This window comes from Hevea brasiliensis, chromosome 1, assembly GCF_030052815.1.
Source record: "Hevea brasiliensis isolate MT/VB/25A 57/8 chromosome 1, ASM3005281v1, whole genome shotgun sequence".
NCBI lineage: Eukaryota > Viridiplantae > Streptophyta > Magnoliopsida > Malpighiales > Euphorbiaceae > Hevea > Hevea brasiliensis.
In genome coordinates, this window is record NC_079493.1 from 1,625,840 (window position 1) to 1,644,238 (window position 18,399).

Sequence of the window (18,399 nt, forward strand, 5' to 3'; positions counted from 1 at the left end):
TTTAGAAGTTCTCTGTTTCTTTTCTTCCCAGTCACAAGAAAGTACAAAACTAATGATTGAAAATGGTGCATAGTTTTTCCCAACCTAACAAGTGCTAATTTAGAAGTCGACCTGCAAGATCCTTCAAGTCCTTGTGTTAGTTTACCCTGTTATGGACATTTTCTTTTGTATCAGAGCTTGAAGGTGCAATTAATGCCTTTCCAGAAAGGATTCTCTATTTCGCTCAGCTCATCGGTGTAGGCAGCAACATTCCTAACTTGTGACCCCTAGGCTCTTGTTACACTTCTTTCCCCACTATACTGATGGACTATGGTTTCTGAGCAGAAAATACATTGCTGTTAGAAGACTTGTGATGCTTATTGCTTAGCTATGAGTAATAACTGCAGGAAAGAGAGTGCTTACTTTATATGTTCACAACAGTAATCCAACAATCTACCAATATTTACATCAATCGCATAACGTTCTGACTATTCTTCAAAGATTTGGCAGTGGTCCGGACAATTACATAACTATACAATAAAGAACAGTGCAATTACAATTGATTTGGTTGAATTGATTTGGTGGATTAGGGGGCAAAAAACATGAGCCATTCTGTTTATTAATGGTACAAGAATTGTATTTCTGTTTCATGTTACCTGACGCACTGGATATGGAGGTACACTTGTCATACGGTGCTGGAATTCCAACTGAAAGATCATGTACTCAAGCTATCATAAAAATACCTTCCTCATGATTGATTTTATGTTATTTTTTAACTTATAAATCAAATCAAACACTAATCTACTAATGACTTTTTAAAAATTTGCTCCAAGCCATACCATGTACTGGGGCTTTATGCTCTGATTTAGGATGGGCATCCAAATACCAAAGTATCCATACATTGATCAGTCAGTCTGCATGCTTCATCTGTAATACCAGAAAGCCTCCTTTTATATTCAACTAAAGTCTACAATTAAGAATTAACAATACATCAAATGCTAACTAAGACCTAGGCATATACTCGAATCTACTTTAGGACAGAAAGGAAACTACTTATAATATGGTTAGGTCATTAGTTTTCCTAAAGAACTGAAGTCAAGTATCAGGATAAATGGGTTCCAAAATATAAGCCAAGCGTTTCAAAACTCTGGCATCCATAATACAGGTTGAAACTCGAGGTACAGTTATAGCAGCTAAAATCACTCTTTAAGGCATTGAAGAGGCATACACATTCTTCTACCTACCCAATTTTGCCATTTCTCCGGGCATGCCACAGGAGGCAGTTCTTTTTATAATATTTTGCTGCACAAAATCAGATAGAAAATTGAAAAAGCAATGTCAAAGGATAAAAGTCAGTAAAAAGAAGTGTTAAAACCTTTACGCGCCCATGAATGAGCAAAACACATTACCATTAAAAGAAATGCAGACTCAAGAATCAAAACTGAGTGAAGCTTAGCTATGAGTAATAACTGCAAGAGAGAGAGAGAGAGAGAGAGAGAGAAAGAGAGAGAACCTACTTTATATGTTTACAACAGCAAGCCAACAGTCTACCAATATTTACATCAATCGCATAATTTTCTTCCATCACATCATCCCCTTCGCGAGAGTCCTTTGATGCTGTCCACTGATTTAAAATACTGACTATTCTTCGAAGCTGTGGCAGTGGTTAAGGGGGGAAAAAGATTTGCAATATTGGCATATGCTATAAGAATGTATAGGCATGGTGTTTTCCTAAACAAATTTATGCATATTTTCAACAGACACCCAAAAAGAAGACAAAGGAGGATACAGCTGTTCTTCTAGTATCTGATTTTATATTGGAACTGGTCAAACTCTTGGATTCTTCACTCGGATTATCTAATTTCTGGTCAAGAAGATCATCTTCAATTAGGTCAGTTTTGCTTACTAGAGCCAGCACATACTGATGCAGATTTGATAGGCCCATGTCATTTTCTTTTACACAAACCAGTAACCTTGCAATAATACTCCAGAGTGCACTCCGTGCTTCCAAATCATCCGAGACAAGAGGAAATATATCAAGCAAACCCTGTAAAAAAGTCAAATCTGGAAATATCCAATGCATCACCTCCAGTCCAATTAGAGCCTTGATACAATGAGAAACATACAACTTACCATGTGATATCTCCAAAGCAAGATCAGGTACATCAGACAGAATATTTGCAATTAAAACTGAAGCAGTAGCACAAGAGCTGGCAATCTGCAAACAAAAAAAACCTTCAGCAAGTTACCAGCTAAATAGCATTAGCTTGAAACAATGAGATAAGTAGAACCAACAGTAATTCAATAAATCTGGCCTATAAATATACCTCTACTTTATCAGGGAGTTTGACCAGGTCACAAACTAGTTGAAAGAGTTCCTTGTTAAAACAAATTTCTAGGGAATTGCCATCTAAATTTGAAAGAGCTTCAATTGCACGAAGAATTACATCAAGAACAGCATACCTGCAATATAGATTGAACATCAAATACAAAACAATCAGAAATTCATATTTGGGGAAAAAATGCAAGATAAGCACAGGAAAAAAAAAAGTTCAAATTCATTTGGCAATCATGCAAAAATAATTTACAATTTCCTAAGCGAAAACTAATTCTTAACCCACTATCACATGAACATTTTTTATTTGATGACAGGTGTAAAAATGTTGACAATAGTGTTTAGAACAGGAAATTAGACCACTTTACTAAATAAATAAATTACTCCAAAAACCCTCAGTTGCCGGCAAACATTTGAACATACATGGATCCCAATTCAGCTGCCAGCTGATGGGCAGGCATTAATGATTAGTTCTGTTTTAGCAGGAAATCTAAAACACTCATCACTCACAGCCAGGTGAGACAAGTTAATTGACTAGCTGCGCACAGATCATATAAATAATGAATTGGCAAGGGCAAAACTACCAAAATAAGCTCAGGCATGTGTCATTACAAAATAATGATCTAGATCCAAACATACATCCACGATAAACCCCAACAGCTCACAATAAGAATTATGTACTGATGATCATAGTTACATTCTTAAAGACATAGATACATCAGAAACACAGCCTTAGTATGTTAGAATGCTGACCAAAAGAACAAAGAGTATGTGATCCATAAGTGTCTTCTTAGTTATGTTAATGAAACATAAACCAAGATGAAGTTTAAGAAACTGTGGTAAAGATAGTTTCTAAATTTCCTCCCCTGTTGACACGAGGGCTCTTTGAAATCATAAACTGAAGACAATGGGGAAATTGCTTCACTAACAGTAAATCCAGACAGATGAAGAAAACTCATTTTGCCATTCTTTATGACAACACTTTTAAATCTGTTAAAATTTAGAATGATATAAAAGATGAGAGAGAACAACAACAGAATGATTTATGTGGTTCGACTACAGGGAGCCTATATCCATGGATGTAAAACCTTAAAAGGACTACATTTCATTCACTTGTGTGTTTGTGTGTGTAACATAATACACAAATCCAAATTTATAATGAAAGATACAAGATTTATATGGCAAACAATCAACAAATCATAAATCACTCATTTATACAAGAATCAATCAACTTATAGACTATTGCTAATCAATCACATGAGTTTCTCATAATCATGGGATTCTTCAATAAAATCCAATGATGCCATACCTTTCAGGTACTCTTTCCCCTTTTAACATGCTCATTTCAGAAGCAAATAGATTTATCAATAGACCTGTCAAACCCAGTTTCATCAGAGACAGAAGATGAACAGATGAAACATCCTGCTGACTTTCAAGGATAGCTAATAATAATCCCACACTCTGTTCAAAAAGGAATATTCTTTAGCCAATGGATAAAAAACAAGTTAATCAAATAAAGAATTGATTTGTGAGAGTATAGTATGTGACAAATTTAAAACCATTTAGTTATAGTATGTTTCTGCAACTTTTGGATTAGTAACATGTTAGCATAACAAGGAATTGCAAGGGTCCTATTGATGTCTATATGAAAGGGTAACCCTTAGATATTACATAGCTAAGCAAAATTTTTGCAGAAATGCTTTCTTTGTAAGCACTTTGGAGATAAATTATTATATCCAAATCTTCACTGTCGACATATTGTTGCCACAGCTTGTATTCATGCACAATTTGCCAGAATCATGTATTAAAAATCTTCATAGCAATTCTCCTACCTTTTCTAAAAGCTGTGGATTCAAGGTATTTTCTGCAACCCACACAATGCGCCCCAGAATATGTTCAGGCTGTAATGCCTCAGCCCAAGTATTGCACTTGTCACTTTGAAGACCAGAAGTTAACAACCTGTGTCCGAATATCAACTGTAAAGAAGATATACAGCAAATAACAAGAATAAAATATCACATGCCCAGGGCACCACCACCATCTCTTTGCCTGCAATATCCATGAAAATTTGAAAATAGAAAATGCAAGTTCTTTTAAAACAAAATCCCCAACAGGTTGGTGTTGTCTTTTCATGTTTTTTTCTACAGGTCCACAAGAGCTAAGTTTTTCGAATTATAAAAGGATTAAAGGCTGAGAAAATAGTAAAATTCAAAAAAGAAAAAATAAATGAAGAAAAGGAAGAAAAAAACAAGAAGAAGAAGAAAAAACAATATATAAGTCAATACCAACTATGATTAAAAGAAAACCTGAGAAGTTCTCAGCTCAAGACAAGACCTCAAAGATTAAAATAAAAATACATATGTATTTACCGACAAGCTTCACACAGGCATTGAGTGTCATCCAAAAACAACTGGTCGACAATTATCTCAATCAGTCCATTAGTAGAGATTATATGCTTCATTGGAACTTCATGACAGGCAAGGTTTCCAATGATGCCCAGGCAGATCTCCTAAGTAAAGGAAGGGCAAAGCACAACAATAAGCATCAAACTCTCAAAAACTTTTGCAAGTAACCAATTCCATAAAAGCCAGACCAAAAAGAGAAAAACAATCTCATAAATAAAGTCAATGATGCAAAAAAATGAGCTTCAGCTTACAATGCAAGAGGATTTTCAAGAAATAGGTAATCGTGTAGCTCACCGTGATTCTTACTGACTGTGAAAACATAAGGTGAGCCAAAAGCACTTCAAGTATAAGGTTTTCCACCTATAAAAAAACATTTAAGGATACCGTTCCAGTAAATAAAAAGAAAAGAGGGAAATTTAATCTTTCCTAGAAGCAGATACACAATTATTTTATATTTGGAACAAACTAAAAACTAGAAGGGCCAGTTTCATCCAAACCCCATTTCGGTTCCCATCGTACATATAATGAATACCACGCTCTGAGTGTTTGCACATGATGAGTTAATAATTTGGTGGTGCTTGTACAAGGGTAAGGTGGAATGTGTGCTTGGAGATCTTAAACATTGAGGCAATGAACATTAATCTAGAAAAAGCCAGAAAAATCTTCTAATCATTACAAATATGATCAAGAAAGCTTAAGATTTCAAAATGGTACTTTCTCTTGTATTTTTTCCATAATCCAAACAAATTAAGTGCAAATTAGAATGCAAAAGAGACCAAAAAAGAAAACAAACATCAAGAGAGATTAATCAGAAACGAACAAACTCGAGTACCATAAGTTCTGCATGAGTTTTACTCGCAGCAAGATCCCACAAAACACATCCATACTCTTCCCAAGCCTCTTCTCCTGTTGGCACACAAGGCTGTTCACATCTAAAAGATGAATCCTTTTTGTCTCCATCTTGACAAGCAGATTTATCCAAACTATCAACTGTGCTCATACTCTCAGACTCGTTGAATGAGTCTTGAACTTGATCTCTAGATGGAAAGGCTCCACAATCTTCCATGCAATCAGCACTCAACCCATCACCAGTGGCATCGCTTGCATCAACTCCATGAGTGTTGTGATCATTCACCAAACCAGTTGGAATAAGTTTTCGTATCAAAGATATAATATAACTAGGATCAACTGTAGTTGAAATGTCAAATAGCTGTACAATAATAATTAATCATTGTTAATATGAGCATTTATCATCGTTAAGAGAAGAAAATACATGATTTTTATAAATATTTAATTAAAAATGGAACTAAAATTAATTGCATGAGTGATAAAATCTGCAATTACACAAGCTTTTTATCATTCAAAACTTCAGTAACAACTACGAAGACTAACCCAAAAACGAACTGAAATTTCAGAACCCTACCTCCAACAATTCGTTCATATATACATAGCTCCCACTAGGGATTACAAATTTAACATAAAAAATGAATTGCGATAAACAAAACTGAATAAGGAATTTAGTGCCGTAGGATTGTGACCTCATCGGGAGGGGCAGAAGGGTGATGTGCAGGCGCCTCAAGGGCTGCTTCTTGGTCTTGCTGGTATCGTTGTTGTTCTTCTTCTTCTAGTGGGTTTGGTTCTGATTCCGACGCCATCAAGCTTTGAGCGTGAGCGAGGGGAAACGCGTTAAGCCTCGAAAATATTTTCTTCTATTATACCGTGTTTGGAAGCAAAATTAGAAGGCGAAAAGCGAGGAGGGGAAAAAATGGGAGGGGGACACAGTGGGGGAGTTGGTTTTTGAAAAATGCTAAATATTAAATTTCACTCTTATATTTAAAAAGGTGTTGAATTTAAATATTTTTAAATTTTTATCTAAATTATATCAGTTTAAAAGTTTTAATTTAATTTAAAATTTATATACGAAAATTTTTTTATTTCTTAATTTAGATAAAAATAAAAAAAAGTTTATATTTTAATTTTTGAATTAAATTGTTCAATTTCTATTTAATTTAAAAATTAAAAAGTTTAATTTTTTTATTTTTAGACCAAATTAATTTTATATGTAAAATTTTAAATTAATTTAAATAAAATGCTGACGAACACAATACATCTAAGTTTGGATTATTACAATTCGGAGTAGAGCCAGTGATGGATTGATTTGAAATTGAGTCTAAATCAAAATTGGATCGATTAAGTTAGGGTTCAAAATGATTGATCAATTTATAATTTTGAGCTAATCAATTAAAATCGGTTACTTAATGTAACGGTTTGATTCGATTTAATTCTTTTAATAGATAATTTAAAAATAATTTTCAATCATTGAGTTTTTTTTTTTTTAAATTGAATTGGAATTGAAATTGAAATAAAAATATTTCTCAAATTAAATCCATTGAAATAATTTGTGGGTCTCCATCCCAACAGCTCCGTGGGTTGTAAATTTCTTTTTTTTGTGGATTTTGGTTTTGTTGAGCTGCCGACATTTCATGTTGAGAGACTCTTTTAGGCCTGCTCTTATTTCTACGATGCTTTATCCTTTGTGTTAGATGTTTACCAGGAACCATCTAAGTTGGCACTTGATATTTTGTTTGCATGGCGGATGATAAGTTTTGGTGATGGGAACTCGTGGGGTTACAATGAACGGTCGACTCGAAAGGTGTGAGTAGGATGCCAAAGAGAACCACTACTCAAATAGGGGATTTTTAAGCCAGGTGTCAATCTTTGAAACTCACTAAACCATCGGAATGTATACGGCGGGACCACCTTCATTAGAATAATAAAAATCCGTATTCCTCAAAATTACAAAAGCAGATGAGCAATGAAACCGAATCCAAGCCACAAATAACTGTCGCCATTTTCATACCAACAACTTCCGCTCTCTCTCTCTCTCTCTCTCACCTACCTTCCAATCCATGACCAGAACTTCTCACACTCAGAAACGGCAATGTCTCATCCTCTTCAATTTCCACTCTACACTTCGTCTCCAGGGCCTGATTATCTCCTCCTCTCTCCCTCTCCATTCCAATCTCCTTCTCCAATTTTCATCTACAAGACGAAGATTCCACTGTTCCCAATCGCGTTTAAGGTATCTTCGAGAGTTAGGTGCTTGACCAAGCCGTCTACTCAAGAAGATCGCTGGAATGAACCGGAGACTTTGGTACCTGATGACGGTGATGGTGTAGAAGCATTGAGAGAGAACGCGAAAGTCCAACACCACCAGCGAGATAGAATTGCCACTTCGAATGGTGATTCTCTCTCGCTTGGGATTCGCGAGCCGGTTTATGAGGTTCGTTTCATTTTTTTTTTCTGCAATTTTTATTAATTATTTATATATTTTTGTCTAATTTTTTTTTTAGTGATTAAAGAATTTTATTTTTCACCCGTTTGGATAATGGCTTGCGCTTGTGGTTTTGGGCTTAACCATCGTTTGGCATAGCTTTTCAACTTACTATTCGGTGGGTTGAGATGGATATTTCGCATAATTTATAAAATTTTAATTAGATTTTATTTTTTATGAATTAAAATAAATTAAAATATATTTAGTAATTAATAAATATTAAATTGTGTTTGATAACATTATTTATAAATTAATATTTCACTTAAATAAATATTTTTAAATTATTTATATATTTAGTACTTATTTTTTAAAATAAAGGGGACACATAGAGTTACTCAATCTATGAAGTTGTGGAACATCAACTACGTCATTATATACTATCTCTCCCAATCGATTTGGCTTCATGCCTGGTCGTTCAACTATGAAAGCTATCTTTCTCATTATAAGTTTGATGGAGAAATATAGAGATGTGAAGAAAGATCTACATATGGTTTTTATCGATTTGGAGAAGTTTTATGATAATGTTCCAAGATATGTCTGTTAGAACAAAAGAGGTTATCTATTAAGTACATACAAGTTTTGAAAGATATGTATGAAGGAGCAACTATTATTGTGAACATAGTGGGAGGGGACGTGAGAGATTTTCCTATCTCAGTTGGATTACATCAAGATTCAGCTATAAGCCCTTACCTTTTTACATTAGTTTTAGATGAATTAACGAAACATATACAAGAGACGCCAGATGTTTGCGGATGATATAGTTCTGATAAATGAAGCGCCAGAAGAAGTCAATAGAAATCTAGAGCTTTTGAGAAGTACTTTAGAGTCAAAGAACTTTAAGTTAAGTAGAACGAAGACAGAATACATACATTGCAAGTTCAGTGAAGGCCGAACTGGTAATAGGGAGTTAGTTTGGATGGAGTGGTACTGTATCAAAGTAATCACTTTAAATATCTCGGCTCAGTCCTTCAAGGAGATGGGGGATGTGAGGAGGATGTTAGTCATAGGATTAAAGCCAGATAGTTGAAGGAAAATTTTAAAGTACAGCCATACGACCGGCTATGTTATTTGGTAGTGAGTGTTAGGCACTGAAAGAGTCGTATGTGTCTAAGATAAGAATTGCGGAGATGATTGTTAAGGTAGATGAGTGGCTATATTAGACTAAATAAAGTCCGTAATGAAAGTATTAGAGAAAAGGTAAGAGTGGTGCCAATTGAGTATAAGTTGAGAGAATGGAGATTGAGGTGGTTTGGTCATGTGAAGCGTAGACATACAGAGTCTCCAATTAGACAAGTAGAGCACATTAAGTTAGAGGATAGAAAGAAAATAAGGGGTAGACCTAAACTAACTTAGAGAAGAGTTTCGAGGATTTAACCTAAAATCGTTTAGAATGGAGAAAGAGAATTCATATAGCTAACCCCAAATTTTTTGGATAAAGGCTTAGTTGAATTGAGTTGAGTTTATTTTTATATTTAAAACTGTGATTAAGATGAAAAGTGTGAGGATAAAAGCTATAGACAAACCTATACTAGTGTTATCTTTGTATGTATAAGGGAAGAGTGTAGTGAAATGGCTTTGTATTTTTGATTCTGTTGATATATAAGATTAATGCAACAGCAGTACTGAGAAATAACAGCAGGGGGAGCCTAGAAGGTTAGCAACATCTTTAGAATAGAATTTACACGGAAAAGTTTGAAAATTCAATTTGTTTGAAGCTTCTTGTTGTTTATCAATTATTCTTAAAGCTTTGCAGCCGCATTTTGGAACTTCTTATGCTTTTCTGTTGTCATTGCTCAACATCTGGTGTTATTTCCTGCATGAATGTTGCTTTCTTTTTTCACTCTACAGGTTGTAGAAGTGAAGTCAAATGGGATGCTATCTACAAGGAAAATAAACAGACGCCAATTATTGAAGTCAAGTGGTGGGTAAACCATTCCAGGAAAAAACAGCAGATTTTCTTCCCATTTTGTAGTAATAATATGTTTGTATAATTTCTAGAGTTCCTTAGGTTTTCCTTTGTTACATTAACCACATGCTTTCAACATTTGATTATCTCGCTGGCATTTTTTGATGGATCAGAAGAAAATTTTAATTTATTTATTGTACAATGATGTGGGTTCTTTCCTCTTATGAGGTTTTTTTTTTTTTAATTTTTTTTTATCACGAGGTCTTCGCCCACGAGATATCCGGAGTGTTGATCCATCATTGTTTTTGACAAATTCAATGCCCTCTTTACTGGTACTTTGTCAGCTTGTCTGCTCCTCTCATTGTTTCTATTTTGTTATATGTTTTTTATTTGATAATTTGGATCTATTTTTAGGAGAGCCTTCTGTCTAGAATGCTTGTGTTAGTTGTCTCCCTTTTAAGTTTCCTACTAATTGAGAGGGTGCCAAATTAGCTTGAGTGTAATTGCAAATAGAACAATAAAGTATTGGAGATGAATGCCAGTTTACTTTTGCATCATGTCTTCACGTTGTTACCCACTCAATCTTTCCAGATTTATAACTGTACATGTTGAGGAGGTATTAAATGGTTAATTAAATTGCATTGTCTTCTTCTTCTTCTTCTTCAATTTTTGGGTAGTAAAAAGAGGACACATACATATGATAGAGGAAACAAAAAAATTGGAAAAAAGGAGTCCCATCCTAGATTATTAGAAGGAAAAGTGCTTCTTCTTCTCCTTTTTTTTTCTATTATTTGGTAATAAAAAGAGGACAAATAATGCACATATGATTGAGGAAACAAGAAAAATGCAAAAAAGAAGTACATCCTAAATTATTAGAAGGAAAGTGCAAATTAATGAAAATCAAACTTACCAAAGGATGAAGCATGTGCCTTTCTGCTTGAACCTTTTGGAATTTTCATTCTGGATAATCTGTGCAAACCTGATATTGATAGTCTTCTATTTGTTATGATGAACTGATTGGGAATTTGGGATACCCTTCTAGGTTCGTGAGCATGCTATATTGCTAAATCTGGGCTCATTGCGAGCAATAGCAATGCAAGAGCGCATCCTTATATTTGACTACAACCGGTAATATTTCTCTTCTAGAGTGGGGCAAGTTATCTTCTCAATCTCATCCTCTTCTCTTCTCCTCTAAAAATTTCTTTTATTTATTTACCTTATTCTAAATTGAACAGACAATGGAAGATTTATTTTAATTTTTATGGGCTAATACTTTTCAGTAAAGGAGGGAAAGCTTTTATAGACACGTTATTACCTCGATTAAATCCCAGAAATATCAACGGAGGGCCCTGCATGCCATTTGAGCTTGAGGTCAGTGGGGTATCCTGCAATTCTGATTTTATTTGTTGGAACATGATGATGATGATATGAATGCATTTTGCTGGTTTGATGCTTTAATTTGTTAAAAGCTTTTTTTCTTTTTTTTTTTTAAATACTAAGTCAGTTGTTATATATCCCCTAATAGCCCAATGAAAAGAATTTTCTCTGAGTACAGTTTTGCGTGCCATTCTTTTAATCAACCAAAGAATTTCTGTATTACATTATATATGAAAGAGAAAAAAGGTGTATAAAAATTCATTTATACATACCACATAAAAACACCGTTCCAGACAACAGGAAATTGGAAAACAGTGGGTTAGAGAAGAAGTTGCAATCATTTTATGGGTGATGTATTCAGGCCTTCAAGTATTTCTAGAAATACTTTCCTCAATAGCTAGATACAATGAATTGAGAAACTGTAAATTGGCTCCTATTTTTATGAAAAAGAATCTCTGGCTTGAAAGTAAAATGAATATAGAGGGTGAGGGCCAGAACTGAGCAACTTTTTGAATTTTAATGCAGCAAAATGCCCTCTTTGATATCTATAATCATTTCTTGGCTAAAACTACTCCAGCTAAATTTGTCTTTGATAATCTTTTGATGGAGAAATAAAAACTTCATTTGGGAAAATTTGTTAACAGATTATTTTTTACTGGTCTTGATATTAAGCTATTTTTAAGAAAAGGCAACTTCATGTTTTCAAAATGGAAAGTCATTTTCCTAACTTCAATAAACTTATAAAATGGGAAATAATATAAGAGAGAACCACGTAAGCACATACCTACTAGTCCATTGACCATCTTTGAATTCCATAGGCTCCACTGGGCTTTCATTAGTTGCCATTGTCACTTCAATGTGAATCAATTATCATTAGCGTCATTGGAACATTAATTGATTACGTCATTGGAACATTAATTGATTATGGGGGCTAAAAATCATGTAGAGTGGAGAAAGCGAATCCATATAGCCGACCCCAAATTTTTGGGATAAAGGCTTAGTTGAGTTGAGTTGAGTTGTACCTGTGGTTTTGAATTGGACTTTTGTCATTAAACTTTCAGGTCGTTGAGGCAGCATTGCTTTCAAGAGTACAGCGATTGGAGCAGAGACTAATGACTATTGAACCTCGTGTGAGTATGGGAACATAGTGAGTATGTTTTGTATTTTGTTTCTTTTCTCTGTTTGATATTTTGTTGTGGAACAGTTCTTTAACTAATAGTACTCTTATTATTACCTTGACCTGCAAATTAATGACAATTCCCAGTTTGTGTAATGTATTAGATGGCTGATGTTTTTATGTTCTAACGCCTAAAAGTGCAGTTTATATCTGATATTTTAAAAAAAGTTGTTAGGTATTGGCTGAGATGAAAAATGGAGGATTGGGCTAGCCGTAATCTTCCTAGTTTACCTGATCAAATAGAGAATATTATAAGATCTTTCAGGGTTTCAAAAGAACAAAGTAATTTATTTTTCTTCAAATACAAATGCCTCGATGTTTGAAAAGAGTTTTTTTTTTTTAATCATGGAATGATTTACTTAAAGTTACCTTGTATTGTTTCTTATTTCAAAATTGAACATATTTCTCTCTCTAAAACCCTCATCCCCATCTACTCTCCCATTATTTTGGTAATATTTTCAAAAATAAAATTACTGCAATGCAATTCTGGGACATTTGTTTGGATACAAACAAGTAAATTCTATCGGACTTGAAGTTCATATGCCCTAATAGTCTTGTTGATTCAACTAGGATAATACTTAGAGACTGGGGATAAATTCATGTTGCTTCCATCAAGATGCACATTGTTTACTTTGTTGTGCTATTCATAGACCAAAAATTCCTCCTTCTGTTAATAAAATTTGCTGAACCATATGATTTTCAAGATTGTTGTTTTTATGTAATTTCATATTACATGTTCTTGGATTTGAAATCTAGATTGTGGTCTTCCTCAGATGTTTTCTACCATTATGATTAGTGCTTTGCTGGTGCTTCAGGTTCAAGCTCTTCTTGAAGTTTTACACAACAGGTTAACTGCTGACATTTTAGAGGAACTCCGTATTAGCAAGCAAGCATTGGTATAGCATACTTGACTTGGAATGATATATCTGTCATGGTAGTGGAATGGTCTTTGGTTTTTATATTTATCTTGCATGTGGAAGGTTGAATTAGGTTCAAGGGCAGGAGCTCTTAGACATATGTTGCTTGATCTTTTGGAGGATCCACATGAAATACGCCGTATATGTATAATGGGAAGAAATTGCACTCTTGTAAAGGGAAATGATAATGTGGAATGCTCTGTTCCCCTAGAAAAGCAGATTGCTGAGGGTAAGCCGTATAAAGGAGCTTATGTATTCTAAAGTTGCATAAGTCGTGTTACAGTTTAGTGTAGTTTTCTCATGGGTTTTATTTTTTTTATTCACAGAGGAAGAGGAAGAAATTGAGATGCTTTTGGAAAATTATCTTCAAAGGTTATTCCTGCTTGTTTTTCTAGTGCTTTTAAAGAATATATAACATAGATATTCTGTTCTTATTCATGATTTGCAATGTAATATAGATGGTCTATAATCCATCTCTCAACTTTTCTTATGATGCGATGCAGTTTAGTGTAATGCTATTAAGATTTCATTAGGATATTAACTCTAAATAGTGCTAAAAGTAAAAGAAGAAAAGAAACAAAAGAGAATTTTAGAAACCAACAGTAATTTTTATTGACATGATCTTATATTTTAGTCATGAATCAATGTCGTTGCCTTATCAGTGCATATGGAGTGTGTGCTGCATGTCAATATTTCCATGGTCATATGCTGTGCATTTTTCATGGATAAAAATTTCCTCTGTGATGACTTGATCAATCTACATAAGATGCAGCCAGATGATTATAAGCCCCTGAAAATGTGTTGATTGGAATGGAATTTTGGTATTTATACATTATCACAGTATTAGTGTTTGTAGCAAAGTATTGGATCATCCAGAGAGATAGCTTTTTCTTTTTATTTTATATTTTTGGTTGGCTTGGGGGTTGGGAGAGAGGGATGGCAGGATATAAGCTAGTTTATGAACCTCTCTTTGAAATTTCACTATTGATACTAGCCAATGTTTTTTAAAATTTTCTGTCATAAGCAAGCCCCGTATGGATAGGGAAAACACTTGATCCTTATTTGTTTTACTTCAACTTTAAAAACAGCAAGGACCAACTAGAAATTATGCCCTAGTCTCAGAGGGCAAATAATAATTCACTCTATTTTGTTTTCATTTTAGTTCTACTTAAAAGAATCAGAAAATAAGTTACAAGAAGTGTTGCCCCACAAAGAAAAAAAGGAAATGAATCGATGAAAGTGCTTGCAATGAGCTTTAGTAATCTGGTATGCATAGTAAGTCAACATCTATTCTGTTCATGTTAAGTATTCTGCATCCTGACATCATCTTATTCCTTTTGCAGATGTGAATCTTGTCATGGTCAGGCAGAACGACTTCTTGATTCTGCAAAAGAAATGGAAGATTCAATTGCTGTCCATTTAAGGTTTGGACTTAGGACTCTGGATGCTATCATAAATATTTGTCCTTTTCTTAGCATTAGAATTTCTGCTAAATATGTTAGCATTCCATGCTCAGTAGTCAGTACACCATTGATTTTGTAATAAGCTATCTTGAGTCATGCTGAATTACTAGGGAAATGACAAACAACTACCTGCTCTAGGAACTTAATTGTCTGTATTATTATAATAATTCTTAGTGCTGTTGTTGCTGCTGCTAATACAAACTGAAGATGAGTTTTGAAACACAGTGCAGACTACAGAAACACATTTGCATATTTGCACAAATGCACTCCAGTTCTGATCATTCAACAGAGAATGTTCTTGCTTCATATTAACTGGCATGTAGAGTGAGCCACCTTCAGTTATTTTTGCATTTTTTTTTTCCTACTGAAAAATAATGGCTTTGGCCAGAACCTAAAGAGTTAAGACACGTGATTAGTTAAGGTCAGAAATCATGTTTTTGGGGGCATAAAAAGCATCTCTATTTTGCATTGATTTTAGTCAAACCATACAATTCATTTGTATTGAACACAACTCTGAATTGATTCTAAAATTTGCTCATTTTATATTTTTCATGTTAAAAATAATTGCATTTAAACTACCTAACCATATTCTTAACTCTTCATTGGTAAATGTAAATTCCATGCTATGGTAACTCAAATTTTTCTGTTGAAAAGAGATTGAGGAAACATGGCTCATCCCTAGGTGTGGGGTAGGGGGGAAGAGGGAAAACAAGGAAAAGCCATGGCCTAGTACGCTGGCAATGGTGGTGATGGTTTTCAATAGTGCATAATGATTTGGAGTTCATTATTCCCCACACTTTTGTCTTTGAACTTGTACTCTTTTCTTTATCAGCTCTCGGAGGCTTGAAGTGAGCAGAGTGGAATTACTTCTTCAGGTTGGGACATTTTGTGTGGCAGTTGGTGCTCTAGTTGCAGGTGTGTCCTTTACCAGATGTGAAGTTAATGCCTTTCATACTGTACATGAAATTGTTAGGACTACTACAGCATTTGACCAGTGGTCCAGTGACACAAATGAAAGCCATTCTTTGGGTTATTGTACTTCATAACACGCTAGTGTTGAATTGTCTACCATCAGAGGCTTCTTGATTGGGAAGTGAGAACTACTTGCTAGCCTAAGCAGCATAGTGAACTCATGAGTCATGAAATGCATATATCAAATTTCTGGTCAGCATCATTATTTAATTCTAGCAGCTACTGAATTCTGAAATGATCATACTGCTGTTGCAGGTAGTCTTATAAATAAGTGGATCAGAGAAGAAATTAAGTTTGGACATTGGTCATTGTGTTCTATGGTACTTCGAAATATAAAAATTTCAAAAATTGGGTGTGTTGTTAATGTATCATTTGACTAAAAACATTTGGTAATACTGACAGAAATTTCATATTTCTTAGATGTTGCTCACATTTCAGGTTCAACATTAATTAAAGTCCAAACAGAGTGATATATTCTATGGCTTGCAATGATCTGCAAAATTGTTGTGTGAAGAATCTATTCATGCCACATGCTCATGTGAGCAATTGTTTCATGATTGCAGGTATATTTGGCATGAACTTGAAGTCCTATCTTGAAGAGCACGTGGTATGCTCATCCTAAAGTTTAAAAATCATCACGCTTAAGCATTTCCATTTCTGTTTCTACTGAAAACAATTCATGGTAACGTAACCTTTTTGTTGCAGTTTGCCTTTTGGCTGACAACAGCTGGGATAATTGTCGGTGCTGTTGCGGCATTTTTTTTAGTTTATTGGTATCTCAGGGCTAGGAAAGTACTGTAATTTAACAACAATTTGAGTTAGGTAAGTTCCTTTTTGCCCGATTATTCTGGCTATCAGCATCCATTTGCAATTCTACTAATAAAAGATATTCCTCATGAACATATACCTCCAGCTCATTAGTGAAGATTATCAATTATTGGAGGTTTATCAATCTTTATCACAAAGTTTATTCCTTGAAACCCGAAATTGAGTTTTAACGATGGTAGTCAAAACCTAAAACTGTCTGTATTTATTTTCAGGTGATTTCAAAGGTTAAGCATACGTGGCCAATTAATTTTGGTTGATCACTTACAAGGGCCACTTAATGGTGTTTGAAATATATAGTCCAATTTTTATTGGGAGTCATGTTTCACCTACAAAATCTGCAAGAGTGGAGCTTCAATGCTTTCATATGTGCTTGAGAAAACGATTGAGGTTCCATGTTTTCTTGAAGGAAATTGTTTGGTCATTGTGGCAGTGGAACAAAACTTGCTATTCAAGAGTATGTTAGCATTTTGCAACTTCATCATTTCTTAGCTCAAACAGAGACATCTTAGAGAAGTTGGCCATCTCTCTCTCTCTCTCTCTCTCTCTCTCTTGGATGTAATTGCACTAAGTTTAGGTCAGTAGAAGCAGAATCAATTGAGTCGTGAAATTTTAACTTTAAATTAAATTAGTCTAAATATTAAAAAAGGTAATCGGACATTTAATTATGAGTCCTGATTAATGACTAATCTATTATTAATTTGAAGGAGGACTTCGTTTTTGCTTTGAGATTTGTTCGAGTTCTCCAAGAAATTTTACTCGTTCACGATCATTAACTATGACACTTTTTTTTGCCTACTCTGATTTCATTTAATAATAATGATAATAATAATAATAATAATAATAATAATAATAATAATAAAATTATTACTTAATCCTTATATTTCAATATTATTAACTACTTAATTTCTATATTTTTAAAAATGTATTATTTAATTTTTGTATTTTTATTGTTGTTAAAATATTTAGTCTCTCCATTAAATATTTTATTAGCAAAAAATTTTAATTCCAGTTAAATTATTATTTAGTCACTCTATTTTAGTAAGACTAGTTAGTTAGTCATTATATATTGAAAAAATATATTTTTTAGTCTTTATAATTTAATTATGTTAACTTTTTAGTCTCTTTTATTATTTTTATACATTCAAACCACCTTAACTCTCCCCCTTATATCTCTATCCGCATAATTTTTCTTTCTGCACTCACACCCTTCTTCCTCTAATTTTATCTCTATTTTTCATCTTTTAATAGAAATTGGGATAAGTTGTAAGACTAAAAATGTAAATTAATTTCTCTACATTTCAAAGTAATTAAGATGTTAATCTAGAAAATTTGTTTTCTAATAGAAAAAATACGAAAATTATGTATAGGAAATTGAATGACTACTTGAATAATTTAAAGAACAAAGTGTAAATTCATATTTAATCTTAACACAACAAAATTTTCATTTTCATTCAATAATCTATTTTTAAAATATTATGTTTTTAAAATACATGGGCTAATTAAATTAGTTTCTCTAAAATAAAGTGATTAAATAGTAGTATTTTTTAAATTATAAAAATTAATTAATTAATTTTACTAAAATAAAAAGACTAAATAATAATTTGACTGACATTGACTAATAAAAAATTTAACGAAAAAAATTAAATAGTATATTTTTAAAAAAATTAAATTATTAATTTTATTAAAATGCTAATAATAATTTTTTA

At 33.4% G+C, this 18,399-nt stretch overlaps 2 protein-coding genes across 15 annotated transcripts; one reads left to right on the forward strand and one right to left on the reverse strand.

Annotated features, from left to right (window-relative positions):
- Positions 1 to 6,510, reverse strand: LOC110650492 (uncharacterized). 13 transcript variants are annotated; one of them, XR_009143510.1, is made up of 14 exons: positions 6,258 to 6,509; positions 5,552 to 5,929; positions 5,014 to 5,079; positions 4,684 to 4,823; positions 4,147 to 4,273; positions 3,624 to 3,775; positions 2,307 to 2,442; positions 1,769 to 2,197; positions 1,497 to 1,633; positions 1,224 to 1,281; positions 819 to 906; positions 636 to 686; positions 403 to 509; positions 1 to 316 (listed from the first exon to the last, which is right to left on the reverse strand). XR_009143510.1 is itself a non-coding variant. In XM_058135371.1 (11 exons), exons 1-10 carry the CDS (start codon positions 6,372 to 6,374, stop codon positions 1,269 to 1,271), a joined length of 1,695 nt encoding a protein of 564 aa, XP_057991354.1. In that variant the 5' UTR covers positions 6,375 to 6,509; the 3' UTR covers positions 1 to 316; positions 1,224 to 1,268. The 13 variants fall into 13 exon arrangements, 4 of the variants coding, with proteins under 4 accessions (XP_057991354.1, XP_021661163.1, XP_021661154.1 ...); XR_009143521.1 differs by lacking the exon at positions 403 to 509; XR_009143502.1 differs by having other exon boundaries at positions 403 to 686.
- A 1,002-nt stretch (positions 6,511 to 7,512) lies between these two features.
- LOC110650494 (magnesium transporter MRS2-11, chloroplastic) lies at positions 7,513 to 17,419 on the forward strand. 2 transcript variants are annotated; one of them, XR_009143686.1, is made up of 15 exons: positions 7,513 to 8,002; positions 9,902 to 9,974; positions 10,221 to 10,291; positions 11,002 to 11,087; positions 11,240 to 11,330; positions 12,398 to 12,466; positions 13,329 to 13,409; positions 13,494 to 13,659; positions 13,757 to 13,802; positions 14,774 to 14,854; positions 15,726 to 15,808; positions 16,429 to 16,472; positions 16,571 to 16,687; positions 16,779 to 16,808; positions 16,906 to 17,419. XR_009143686.1 is itself a non-coding variant. In XM_021805474.2 (14 exons), exons 1-13 carry the CDS (start codon positions 7,661 to 7,663, stop codon positions 16,664 to 16,666), a joined length of 1,329 nt encoding a protein of 442 aa, XP_021661166.1. In that variant the 5' UTR covers positions 7,514 to 7,660; the 3' UTR covers positions 16,667 to 16,687; positions 16,906 to 17,419. The 2 variants fall into 2 exon arrangements, 1 of the variants encoding a protein (XP_021661166.1); XM_021805474.2 differs by lacking the exon at positions 16,779 to 16,808 and having other exon boundaries at positions 7,514 to 8,002.
- The last annotated feature ends 980 nt before the right edge of the window (positions 17,420 to 18,399 follow it).